The 13,130-nt window shown below is 37.0% G+C and overlaps 1 protein-coding gene across 4 annotated transcripts in view; it reads left to right on the top strand.

The window, feature by feature from the left end:
* The window catches only part of G2E3 (G2/M-phase specific E3 ubiquitin protein ligase), a 66,566-nt gene that overhangs the window by 14,988 nt on the left and 38,448 nt on the right, over positions 1-13,130 (top strand). For all 4 annotated transcript variants that reach the window (XR_009518363.1, XR_009518362.1, XM_060004734.1 and 1 more), the window contains exon 2: positions 8,456-8,496. Coding sequence is in view for 2 of the 4 variants with exons in the window: in XM_060004734.1 (XP_059860717.1) it covers positions 8,456-8,496 (41 nt within the window). In the remaining 2 variants the exon portion in view is untranslated. The remainder of the gene's footprint in view (positions 1-8,455; positions 8,497-13,130) is intronic.

Here is a 13,130-nt window from a genome sequence, read left to right as displayed (position 1 = left end):
GTGCAGGAAAAACGTTTAACAAAATTTAACATCCCTTCATGATAAAAATTCTCAACAAATTGGGTATAGAAGGGATGTACCTCAACATTATAAGGGCTGTACATGACAAGCCCACAGCTAACATCATACTCAACAGTAAAAGGTTGAAAACTTTTCCTGCAAGATCAGGAACAAGATAGGGTACCCACTCTCTCCACTCCTATTCAGTATAGTACTGGAAGTCCTAGCCAGGGCAGCCAGGCAAGAAAAAGGCATCCATGTCGGAAAAGAGGAAGTAAAAATGTCTGTTTGCAGATGACATGACCTTATTTATTGAAAATCCTAAGGATCCTACCAAAAAAACTGTTAGAACAGCCACCCAGCTAGAATGAGAGGGAGTTTGGCTTACTTTATTGTGTTAGTTATCTATTGCTGTGTAACAAATCACTCCAAAACTTGGTGCCTTAAAACAACAGACATTTATTATCTGACAGTTTCTGTGGGTCAGAAATTCGGGAGCAGCTTAGCCTTGGGGTGTCCCATGAAGTTGCTCTCAGGCTGTCAGCCAGGCTGCAGTCTTATGAAGGCCTGAGTGGGGTTGGACAATTTACTTCTAAAACGGCTCACTCGTGTGACATGGGTAAATGCCTCAGTTCTTTGCCAAGTAGACATCTCCAAGGAGAACCTTAAAAGAAAGCATTAATGACGTGGCAGCCAGCTTCCACCAATGCAGGTGATCATGACAGAGAGCAAGGAGGAAGTTATAATGCCTTTTATGACCTAGTTACACTTTGTCATTTCTGCCAGGCTTTTTGGTGGAAGTTACTAAGCACAGCCACAGTCAAGGAGAAGGAAATCAGGCTCCACCTTTTGAAGGGGGAGGAGTATCAAACTGCGTGTCACTGACCAAGTGGAGGTAAGCAGTGCAAGAGACTCAGAATACCTCTTGATAGTGGCTTCCTGGAGCTTTCTTCATTAAATTATTAATGATTTCTCAAGGAAGAGGGGAATGCTTTGATATTATTTCTAAGACCAAGACTGTTGTTAAGACTTGGGCTGTTATTGAGATATATACTTACCTAGCATTGTTTTCCTTCTTCCACTTAGGAAGTCTTAAAATTCATGTACTGGAAAGAAAAAAAATGATAAAATCCAACTAAAAATATGTGAGTTTTTTTTTCCTGAAGTTTTGTTTTGGAGACTGTTGATTGAAATAAAGAAATTCATCACCAGGATTTAGCAACAAAAGTTTTATTTCAGATGCTGTGGATTAGTAAGAAAGCTGATGTGAACTAGTCAAAAATATGAATTTTATAATATCTTTAGAACATTATCTGATTCGGGGATAACTTTTTTTTTCTTTTAATTAATTAATTTAATTTATTGATTTTTGGCTGCTATGGGTCTTTGTTGCTGTGCACAGGCTTTCTCTAGTTGTGGAGAGCGGGGGCTACTCTTCATTGTGGTGTGCGGGCTTCTCATTGCGGTGGCTTCTCTTGTTGCGGAGTACGGGCTCTAGGTGCGTGGGCTCCGTAGTTGTGGCTCTCGGGCTCTAGAGCCCAGACTCAGTAGTTGTGGTGCACGGGCTTAGTTGCTCCAGGGTATGTGGGATCTTCCCAGACCAGGGCTTGAACCCGCGTCCCCTGCATTGGCAGGTGGACTCCTAACCACTACACTACCAGGGAAGCCCTCAAGGGTAACTTTTAATTTGATGTAATCTTTTTTAAAAAAATTAATTTATTTATATTTTCGGCTGCATTGGGTTTTTGTTGCGGTGCGTGGGCTTCTCACTGTGGTGGCCTCCTCCACTGTGGAGCACAGGCTCCAGGCGCATGGGCTTCAGCAGTTGCAGCACGCAGGCCCAGCAGCTATGGCTCGCGGGCTCCAGAGCGCAGGCTGAGCAGCTGTAGCACATGGGCCCAGCCGCTCCGTGGCATGTGGGATCCTTCCGGACTAGGGCCTGAACCCGAGTCCCCTGCACTGGCAGGGGGACTCCCAACCACTGCGCCACCAGGGAAGTCCCTAATTTGATATAATCTTAAACTTAGAAAAAAGTTATATGAATAGTGAAAGGAACTCCTATATACCCTTTAAACAGGTTCACCGATTATTTATGTTTTGTGACATTTGCCGTATTCTTTCACCTCTCCTAGCCTAGTCAGCCTAAAACCACCGGGGATAAATCTGTAATCTGATAAAGTTAGGTTTGTTGACTCATTGCAGTGAGAGAGGTCCCTGACCCGAGGAACCACAAGGCTTCGCACCGAGCAAAGGGTAAAATAGATTTCTTATAACATGTTGGAGAAGGGTGGCATTGATGTGAAATTTAAATGAAGTAGTGTTTTAATGGGGTCAAAGCGAAGCCAAGGCTGTGTGTGAAAGAGGCAACATCAGATCTGAGCTACGAAGTGGGCCTAGGGTGTTTCCTTGAAAACTACAAAAGGAAGAGGAATGTTGTGTTCAGAAAGCTCTTATCTGTAGTTCTGTACCTCCGTTAGAAACCGAGATTTCTTCTCTCTATCAAAGTTGCTTACTTACATCCTCTTAGCAAAAGTAGGATATTTCAGAAAGTTTACTTAAGTCATTTCCAGTCTTCTTCCCACTTGAGAGACAAGCACTGTTCTAATATTTTTCATGATAGATTAGTTTTGCCTATCCTAGAACTTCATATGAATGGAATGATGTGGATAAGAAGAGTGTACAGTTTCTTTCACTTAGCATATTTATAAGATTCATCTGTTTTGTTGCATCTTGCAGCACTTGTTACCTTTTCATTGCTAAGTAGTATTGCATTTTATTAATATACTTCAGTTTGTTTATCCATTTTCCTGTTGATGGACTTCTAGGCTTCCAGTTTTGGAGTATCATGAAGGTGGCTACTATGAACTTTTTTGTATAAAGTTTTTTGTCTATATATTTTTTAATTTTTCTTGGATGTATACCTGGGTGTGAAATTCCTACATCAAAGGCTAGGTTCATGGGCATATATGTTTAACTTCTATGAAACTACTAAAACTTTTCAAAATGATTATTCCATTTTGATTATTGTTGATTATTCACATCAACAGTTAATGAGAGTTCCCCGGTTGCTTCATATCCTGTCCAATGTTTCGTGTTGATAGTCTTTTTAATCTTAGCCATTATTATAGGTATAAAATAGTCTTTCATAGTCTTTCATTTTTATCCTCCTAATTACTAATGATGTTGAACATCTTTTCATTTGTTTATTGGCCATTTGTATATCTTCCTTTATGAAGTGTCTGTTCATGTCTTTTGCCCATTTCTTTAAATGTTTCCTTTATATTATTGTAAAAGTTCTTTATGTATTCTGGGTATAAGTCTTTGTCAGACACATCTTTTACAAATATTTTCTCCCAGTGTGTGGCATACATAATTCACTTTTTTTTTTTTTACATCTTTATTGGAGTATAATTGCATTACAATGGTGTGTTAGTTTCTGCTTTATAACAAAGTGAATCAGTTATACATATACATATGTTCCCATATCTCTTCCCTCTTGCGTCTCCCTCCCTCCCACCCTCCCTATCCCACCCATCCTGGCGGTCACAAAGCTCGGAGCTTATCTCCCTGTGCTATGCGGCTGCTTCCCACTAGCTATCTACCTTACGTTTGGTGGTGTATATATGTCCATGCCTCTCTCTTGCTTTGTCACAGCTTACCCTTATCCCTCTCCATATCCTCAAGTCCATTCTTTAGTAGGTCTGTGTCTTTATTCCTGTCTTACCCCTAGGTTCTTCATGACATATTTTTTTCCTTAAATTCCATATATATGTGTTAGCATACGGTATTTGTCTTTCTCTTTCTGACTTACTTCACCCTGTATGACAGACTCTAGGTCTATCCACCTCATTACAAATAGCTCAATTTCGTTTCTTTTTATGGCTGAGTAATATTCCATTGTATATATGTGCCACATCTTCTTCATACATTCATCCGATAATGGACACTTAGGTTGTTTCCATCTCCGGGCAATTGTAAATAGAGCTGCAATGAACATTTTGGTACATGACTCTTTTTGAATTATGGTTTTCTCAGGGTATATGCCCAGTAGTGGGATTGCTGGGTCATATGGTAATTCTCTTTGTAGTTTTTTAAGGAACCTCCATACTGTTCTCCACAGTGGCTGTATCAATTTACATTCCCATCAGCAGTGCAAGAGGGTTCCCTTTTCTCCACACCCTCTCCAGCATCTATTGTTTCTAGATTTTTTGATGATGGCCATTCTGACTGGTGTGAGATGATATCTCATTGTAATTTTCACTTGCATTTCTCTAATGATTAATGAAGTTGAGCATTCTTTCATGTGTTTGTTGGCAGTCTGTATATCTTCTTTGGAGAAATGTCTATTTAGGTCTTCTGCCCATTTTTGGATTGGGTTGTTTGTTTTTTTGTTATTGAGCTGCATGAGCTGCTTGTAAATTTTGGAGATTAATCCTTTGTCAGTTGCTTCATTTGCAAATATTTTCTCCCATTCTGAGGGTTGTCTTTTGGTCTTGTTTATGGTTTCCTTTGCTGTGCAGAAGCTTTGAAGTTTCATTAGGTCTTATTTTTGTTTTTATTTCCATTACTCTAGGAGGTGGGTCAGAAAGGATCTTGCTGTGATTTATGTCATAGAGTGTTCTGCCTATGTTTTCCTCTAAGAGTTTGATAGCTTCTGGCCTTACATTTAGACCTATAATCCATTTGGAGCTTATTTTTGTGTATGGTGTTAGGGAGTATTCTAATCTCGTACTTTTACATGTACCTGTCCAGTTTTCCCAGCACCACTTATTAAAGAGGCTGTCCTTTCTCCACTGTACATTCCTGCCTCCTTTATCAAAGATAAGGTGACCATATGTGCGTGGGTTTATATCTGGGCTTTCTATCCTGTTCCATAGATCTATCTTTCTGTTTTTGTGCCTGTACCATACTGTCTTGATTACTGTAGCTTTGTAGTATAGACTGAAGTCAGGGAGCCTGATTCCTCCAGCTCCGTTTTTCGTTCTAAGATTGCTTTGGCTATTCGGGGTCTTTTGTGTTTTCATACAAATTGTGAAATTTTTTATTCTAGTTCTGTGAAAAATGCCAGTGGTAGTTTGACAGGGATTGCATTGAATCTATAGATTGCTTTGGGTAGTAGTGTCATTTTTGCAATGTTGATTCTTCCAGTCCAAGAACATGGTATATCTCTCCATCTATTTGTATCATCTTTAATTTCTTTCATCAGGGTCTTATAATTTTCTGCATACAGGTCTTTTGTCACCTTAGTGGGGTTTATTCCTAGATATTTTATTCTTTTTGTTGCAATGGTAAATAGGAGTTTTTTCTTGATTTCACATTCAGATTTTTCATCATTAGTGTATAGGAATGCCAGAGATTTCTGTGCATGAATTTTGTATCCTGCTACTTTACCAAATTCATTGATTAGCTCTAGTAGTTTTCTGGTAGCATCTGTAGGATTCTCTATGTATAGTATCATGTCATCTGCAAACAGTGACAGCTTTACTTCTTCTTTTCCGATTTGGATTCCTTTTATTTCCTCTTCTTCTCTGATTGCTGTGGCTAAAACTTCCAAAACTATGTTGAATAAGAATGGTGAGAGTGGGCAACCTCTTGTTCCTGATCTTAGTGGAAATGGTTTCAGTTTTTCACCATTGAGGACAATGTTGGCTGTGGATTTTGTCATAGATGGCCTTTATTATGTTGAGGAAAGTTCCCTCTATGCCTACTTTCTGCAGGGTTTTTATCATAAATGGGTGTTGAATTTTGTCAAAAGCTTTCTCTGCATCTATTGAGATGATCATATGGTTTTTCTCCTTCAATTTGTTAATATGGTGTATCACATTGATTGTTTTGTGTATATTGACGAATCCTTGCATTCCTGGAATAAACCCCACTTGATCATGGTGTATGATCCTTTTAATGTGCTGTTGGATTCTGTCTGCTAGTATTTTGTTGAGGATTTTTGCATCTATGTTCATCAGTGATATTGGCCTGTAGTTTTCTTTCTTTGTGACATCCTTGTCTGGTTTTGGTATCAGGGTGATGGTGGCCTCGTAGAATGAGTTTGGGAGTGTTCCTCCCTCTGCTATGTTTTGGAAGAGTTTGAGAAGGATAGGTGTTAGCTCTTCTCTAAATGTTTGATAGAATTCGCCTGTGAAGCCATCTGGTCCTGGGCTTCTGTTTGTTGGAAGATTTTTAATCACAGTTTCAATTTCAGTACTTTTAATTGGTCTGTTCATATATTCTATTTCTTCCTGATTCAGTTCTGGCAGGTTGTGCATTTCTAAGAATTTGTCCATTTCTTCCAGGTTGTCCATTTTATTGGCATAGAGTTGCTTGTAGTAATCTCTCAGGATCTTTCGTATTTCTGCAGTGTCAGTTGTTACTTCTCCTTTTTCATTTCTAATTCTATTGACTTGAGTCTTCTCACTCTTTTTCTTGATGAGTCTGGCTAATGGTTTATCAATTTTGTTTATCTTCTCAAAGAACCAGATTTTAGTTTTATTGATCTTTGCTATCGTTTCCTTCATTTCTTTTTCATTTATTTCTGATCTGATTTTTATGATTTCTTTCCTTCTGCTAACTTTGGGGTTTTTTTGTTCTTCTTTCTCTAATTGCTTTAGGTGCAAGGTGAGGTTGTTTATTCGAGTTGTTTCCTGTTTCTTAAGATAGGATTGTATTGCTATAAACTTCCCTATTAGAACTGCTTTTCCTGCATCCCATAGATTTTGGGTCATCGTGCCTCCATTGTCATTTGTTTCTAGGTATTTTTTGATTTCCTCTTTGATTTCTTCAGTGATCACTTCGTTATTAAGTAGTGTATTGTTTAGCCTCCATGTGTTTGTATTTTTTACAGATCTTTTCCTGTAATTGATATCTAGTCTCATAGTGTTGTGGTCAGAAAAGATACTTGAAACAATTTCAATTTTCTTAAATTTACCAAGGCTTGACTTGTGACCCAAGATATGATCTGTCCTGGAGAATGTTCCATGAGCACTTGAGAAAAATGTGTATTCTGTTGTTTTTGGATGGAATGCCCTATAAATATCAATTAAGTCCATCTTGTGTAATGTATCATTTAAAGCTTGTGTTTTCTTATTTATATGGTATCTTTTGATGAGTGGAAGCTTTTAGTTTTGATGAAGTATAATGCATTACTTTTTGTTTTAAAACTTTTATAGTTTTAGCTTTTGCAGTAAGGTCTGTGATTCACTTGAAATTAATTTTTATTTATGGTGTAAAGTGTGAATCTCAAGGTTCATTTGTTTTCCATTTGGAGATCCATTTTTTCCAGCATCATTTGTTGAAAAGACTTTTCTTTTTCTCACTGAATTGCTTTGGTACCTTTGTTAAAAATCAAGTGACTGGAAAAGTCTGGGTCTGTTTCTAGGCTCTTTATTTTTGTTCCATTGGTCTATGTGGAATACTGTATATTAATACACTTTGCAAAACTATATAGAATACTTATTAGATTGGTACAAATAGGAAAAACCTTTTCCGTTCACGTTTCGATAGCACTGGAGAGCGTTCGTATGATCATCCTGTAGCCGGTGATATTTGGAGCCTTTTCAGCATGGTACTTTATATATTCCTATGTTACTTTTTTTGTGACATGCGAGATTGATGTTCACTTTTATTCTCTTCTGTTGTAAAGATGAGAAAGCACTTGTGTAGTACGGAGTTCTGAGGCTAGTAAGTAAGAAACTTCAGGTACCTTTCTTTAAATAGCATAGGTGTCTATACATATATTATAAAGATCTGGACAGAACTTCATTTCACTGTGCAACCAAGAGAGATGCCTTGGGTCCTTGTATCGATAGTTTGAAGGGAAAGAGGAGGAGAAGACAGAGCCCCATAGAAATTGTGATTTCCTTATAAAGCAAAATTAGTCTATAACCGTGTAAGTTACCTATATTTTGGAACTCAATCATTATTCTGAATTACAGTAAACTTAAAAGTAAGCAGTAGTTGCAATTCATCTGCACAGGAGAGAGGGGTAAGAAATTAGAAGCTGGAGAGATTGGATCTCAAATACAAATCTGTGTTGTTGGGATACTAACTAAATATTATTTATAAGTTAAAATGTTTATGTTTACTCTAGGTGAAGGACTGTTATCGTGTGTTTATGGAATTTTCTTCAATAGATTTGTGAAACTGCTAGAAATTAGAAAGTGTAGGTCTCTGTTCCTGGTATGTCCTGCAGTCCTGGCTCCTTTCCAATATAAATGCCAGTAGTCATCTTAATCTTTTTGATAACTAAAAAACATTCCCTCCAATTTCAACACTGTCCCCAGAATTTACCACCCTTGTTGAGAATTACTGGTCTTAGATTTGGAAAGGTGAGGAAATTAAGTACTAGAGTAAGAAATGATGCAACGTATTTGTAATCATACACTGCCTAAATCTAATTAAAATGGATAATTTGAGAATTTTAAAATTAAAATGGCTGATTGTATATTCTTATTTTTCCTAGTAAAATGAATGAAAGTAAAACTGGAGGCTCACAGAATCCCAGTAAGTAACCATATTTAAAATATTTTCAAATTTATTTTAAAATGTTAAGATATTTTACTCTTGCTTTTTTATTACAATAAATCTTTTTAGACTGGTACTCAAACAATAGGAATGAATTTCCTGATATTCTTAGTTCATGTTTCTGTATACTAAAATAAAATGCTGTGTGTATTCATTTCAACAAAAATCTGCTAGAAAAGGATAATTTGCCGAATATTATTTGTATTCTCTGTGTATTTATCAAGTATGGTTTGTATCTGAATAAAACAGTATTACTTATTTAATAAATATGATTTTTTTACCTTTTTGTGTGATTTTTTTCTTCTTACAAAAGATAAAATGCAGATGAGAACAGTTTAAACAACATATGAAAGTTTAACATGAAAAGGAAAACTTGCCTGTTAGCGCTCACAGCAGTCTTCTCAAACAGATGTAGACCTTTGCTTTTAGTTGTTTTCATTTATTAGTTATAAACAGTACATATTGATTAGCTACTATGGAAGATGGAAATTTTAAATTGTTACTTTATACTCCTTTGCCACTACTTCTCCCTGATCTACCCTTTATAAAATTTATTTTTTGATTCCCTCTCAAAGTATTACAGTTAAAACTCTGTATCTTGACTCTCACTTATAGAGTATCTGATAACTCCATATCATGTTGGATATGGAAATTTGTGCTCTTAAACCTCCTCTACTTTGCTTTCCTGCTTTTACCTACAGACTTCTATCAACTGTGCTAATAGTTCTGAAACTTAGTAATTCATGGACTACCTTCACATATTTGCCAAATGGAAATACTACCTATTACTGTTATTTACTTAATATTTTTTTTAAGATTGACTCAGTTTTTTACTGACATGAATATGTTCATTTTATTATTGTAACATAACCAGTATCATTTGCTGGAGTATAATAGAAGATGGTCTTAATAAATATAATGAAGTCAGAACAATTTTACTGAATTTTAAACATTAAAATTAAACAACAGCAAAGTACAAATAAAAGAAATAAATAAAGTACAAATAAAATAAATAAATAAAAGGTAACCTACTTATAAAAATGCATGCCTGAAACCTAGTCTGTTCTGTGTCCAAGGGTCTCGGTACTGGGCAAAGGGAGGAGGAGAACAGATGGAAAGCACAGGTCCACAGCATATAGCAGATGCAGCTCCATCCAGCATTCACCTTAAGGACTCCTCTTACATAATCTCAGCTAATTCCTTGTATTCCTCTTCCTCTTGATAGCTGCATGCACACTTACAGCTGAAAGTATAGGCACTGGGGATGAAGAAGTTAAGACAGGAGCTGCTGGTGTAAGAGGTCCAATAAACAAATGGCAATTTGCTGCAATTGATGTGGTCAGGTACTCTGTATGGGGGAGGAAGGGGATCCGAAACCTTTTAAAAGATTGAGGGAAGGGCCTTTCAGTTACTGCTTATTAAGCTGGAGTGAGGGAGGACAAATATGGGGGGATGTTTCACAATACTAAGTATTAGCTCACGCTGTTTCTTTCCAGTCCTGCAGTCTATTTTCTGAGTAGCCTATTAACAGATACAGTATATTTTCAACACATAACATCCATTCTTGATTACATGTATTAGTTAAGGTAAATATGATTAGCTGCTGCAATAGGTAAACCCTGAAGTTTTAATGGTTAATACAGTAAACGTTTATTACTTGGTCAAGTTACAGTTTAACGTGGATTGGTTAGGGGAGATTGGACAGATAGGGAGTTTCTGCTCCACGCAGTAACTTAGATTCACGTTCATTTCATCTTTTATTGGTTTGCCGCCTTGAGATGCTCAGAGTCTTTGCAGCTAGTGATTTTCTTATTGTTTTATTAGTATGGTATTAGAAATTTGCTGAACAGGTAAATATCATAAGATAGAAAGGATTGGTAATTATAGTACTAACATTCAGTTCTATCTGTGTGCCATACCCTTTTAATTATATTGCTGTATACTCTCTCATTTAATCCTCATTAAGGCATAGTTTGAGGTAGGTGCTGCTGTTGTCCTTATTTTTTTTTTTTGCGGTACGTGGGCCTCTCACTGTTGTGGCCTCTCCCATTGCGGAGCACAGGCTCTGGACGCGCAGGCTCAGTGGCCATGGCTCACGGGCCCAGCCGCTCCGCGGCATGTGGGTTCTTCCCAGGCCGGAGCACGAACCCGTGTCCCCTGCATCGGCAGGCGGACTCTCAACCACTGCGCCACCAGGGAAGCCCGTATTATTTTTAAGATGAGGAACTGGAACGATAAAATGTTTATGTGACTTGTTCAAGGTTACACAGCAAGAGTGTGGAGCCAAGTCTTAACTCAGATCTCCCTGACTCTACAATTTGCCTTAAAAAATTTTTTTTATTATTGTGGTAAAATACATATAACATATCAATAGAATTCATCATCTTAACTATTTTGAAGGGTACAATTTGATGGCACTTCATACATTCACAGTGTTGTGCAACCGTTACCACTATCTAGTTCCAAAACATTATCATCCCCCCAAAAGAAAACTCTGTCCATTAGGCAATCACTTCTCATTTCCCCTGTCCTCAACCCGTGGAGACTACCAGCCTGCTTTTTGTCTGTCTCTGTGGATTTACCTATTTTGGATAACGCAATCTATTGTATAAATGGAATCATATAATATGTGACCTTTTGTGCTTGTATTCTTAGATTTAGCATAATGTTTCTAGGCTCATCCGTGTTGTAGCATGTATCGGTATTTCATTGCTTTTTATAGCTGAAAGATACTCCATTGTATGGATATGGTATATTTTGTTTACCCATTCAGCCATCCATTGATGGAAATTTGATTTGTTTTCCTTTTTGGCTATTGTGAACAGTGCTACTGTGAACATTAGTGTACAAGTATTTGAACATCTGTTTTTAATTCTTTGGTATTATATATACTCAGGAATGGAATTGTTATATCACATGGTAACTGTGTTTAACTTTTTGAGGAACTGCTGACTATTTTCCAAAGTGGCTGTACCATTTTACATTTCAGCTAGCAGTATATGAGGGTTCTGATTTCACCAGCTCCTTGCCAGCATTTGTTATTATCTGACATTTTTATTGTAGCCATCTTAGTGGGTGTGAAGTGGTATCTCATTGTGGGATTTGCATTTCCCTGATGACTGATGATATTAAGCATCTTTTAATGTGCTTATTGGCTATTTTATATCTTCCTTGGAGAAATGTTTATTCAGATCCTTTGTCCCGTTTTAAAATTGAGTTGTGTGTTTATTGTTGGGTTGTAATACTTATATATTCTGGACACTAGACCCTTAAAAGGTATATGATTTCCAAGTATATTTAACCATTCTGTAGATTATCTTTTCACTTTGTTGATGGTGTTCTTTGATGCACAAAAATTTTAAACTTTGATGAAGTCCAATTTATCTATTATTACTTTTGCTTTTGGTGTCATGTGATATCTGAAAAACCATTCCCAAACCAGCGTTTTGAAGATTTACCCCTGCATTTTCTTCTAAGAAAGAGTTTTATAGTTTCGGCTCTTATGTTTAAGTCTTTGATCTATTTTGAATTAATTTCTGTATAAGGTATGAGATAGGGATTTAATTTATTATCTTGCATGTGGCTATCCAATTGTCCCAGCCCCATTTGTTAAAGAGTCTATTCTTTACCCATGGAATGATCTTGGAATACTTGTTCAAAATTAATTGACCATAGATGTATGGTCATTCTGGATTCTTTTCCATTGATCTATATGTCTAGCTGTATGTCATTACCACACTTTTGATTTTTGTAGCTTTGTTAATAAGTTTTGAGTCTTCTCTCTTTGTCTAGCTGAAGGTTTGCCAGTTTTGTTGACCTTTTCAAAGAACCAACTTTGTTTATATTTATTCTATTGTTTTCCTATTCTCTATGTCATTTATCTCTATTCTAATCTCTATTATTTCCTTTCTTCTGCTAGTTTTGGGTTTAGTTTGTTCTTTTTCTGGTTCTTTAAGGTTAAAATAAAGTCATTGATTTGGGATCTTTCCTTTTTCATATAGGCTTGCTATATGAGTCTACAAGCCTAAAGATCAGCCAGAGGTGAAAGCTTGGAGTTTCTAGGGTCATTTCTGAGTATGCATCCAGTCCTGGGCATGTGGTGTCCTTCTAGATTCCCTGGTATATTTGGGAGCTTTTCAAAGCCCTTATTTTCCCATGTATCTTCCTTTTCCAGACTCTTCTTTCCTAGCCTTTTTGGTCTGTGACCTGCTTACCCTGTGTGTTATCCTTTGCTTCAAGCTGCTGCCTCTAGTATATTTGTCTTAAATGTTTTTGACAGTCAGACTCCAGCCCTGAGAAATTTCTGAGGCAGGTGAAACAAGGGCAGGCATCTGAGCCGGTCCCTTGGGGAGCCACCATACAGGTCAGAACACACATTTCTTTGACAAGGTCCATATTACCTCCTCTTAGACAATCCACACCAGGAACATGGCCCTAAGGAACAATACACATTGAACATGGGCCTAAGGCCATTGCCCAGCTGGAGAGTGGGGGATGGTTGGCAGGTAAGTTAAAATGCCACAAATCTCTCATCAAATTTTGGCAGCTTGTTTCTTTATGAAGCATTCTTCTGATTATTTTAAGTTTTTAAATCAGATTTCAGATTTTCTGAA

Source organism: Delphinus delphis, chromosome 2 (genome assembly GCF_949987515.2).
Source record: "Delphinus delphis chromosome 2, mDelDel1.2, whole genome shotgun sequence".
Taxonomy (NCBI): Eukaryota; Metazoa; Chordata; class Mammalia; order Artiodactyla; family Delphinidae; genus Delphinus; species Delphinus delphis.
Note: the sequence above shows the minus strand (reverse complement) of the source record. Positions and strands in the feature narration are given on the sequence as shown.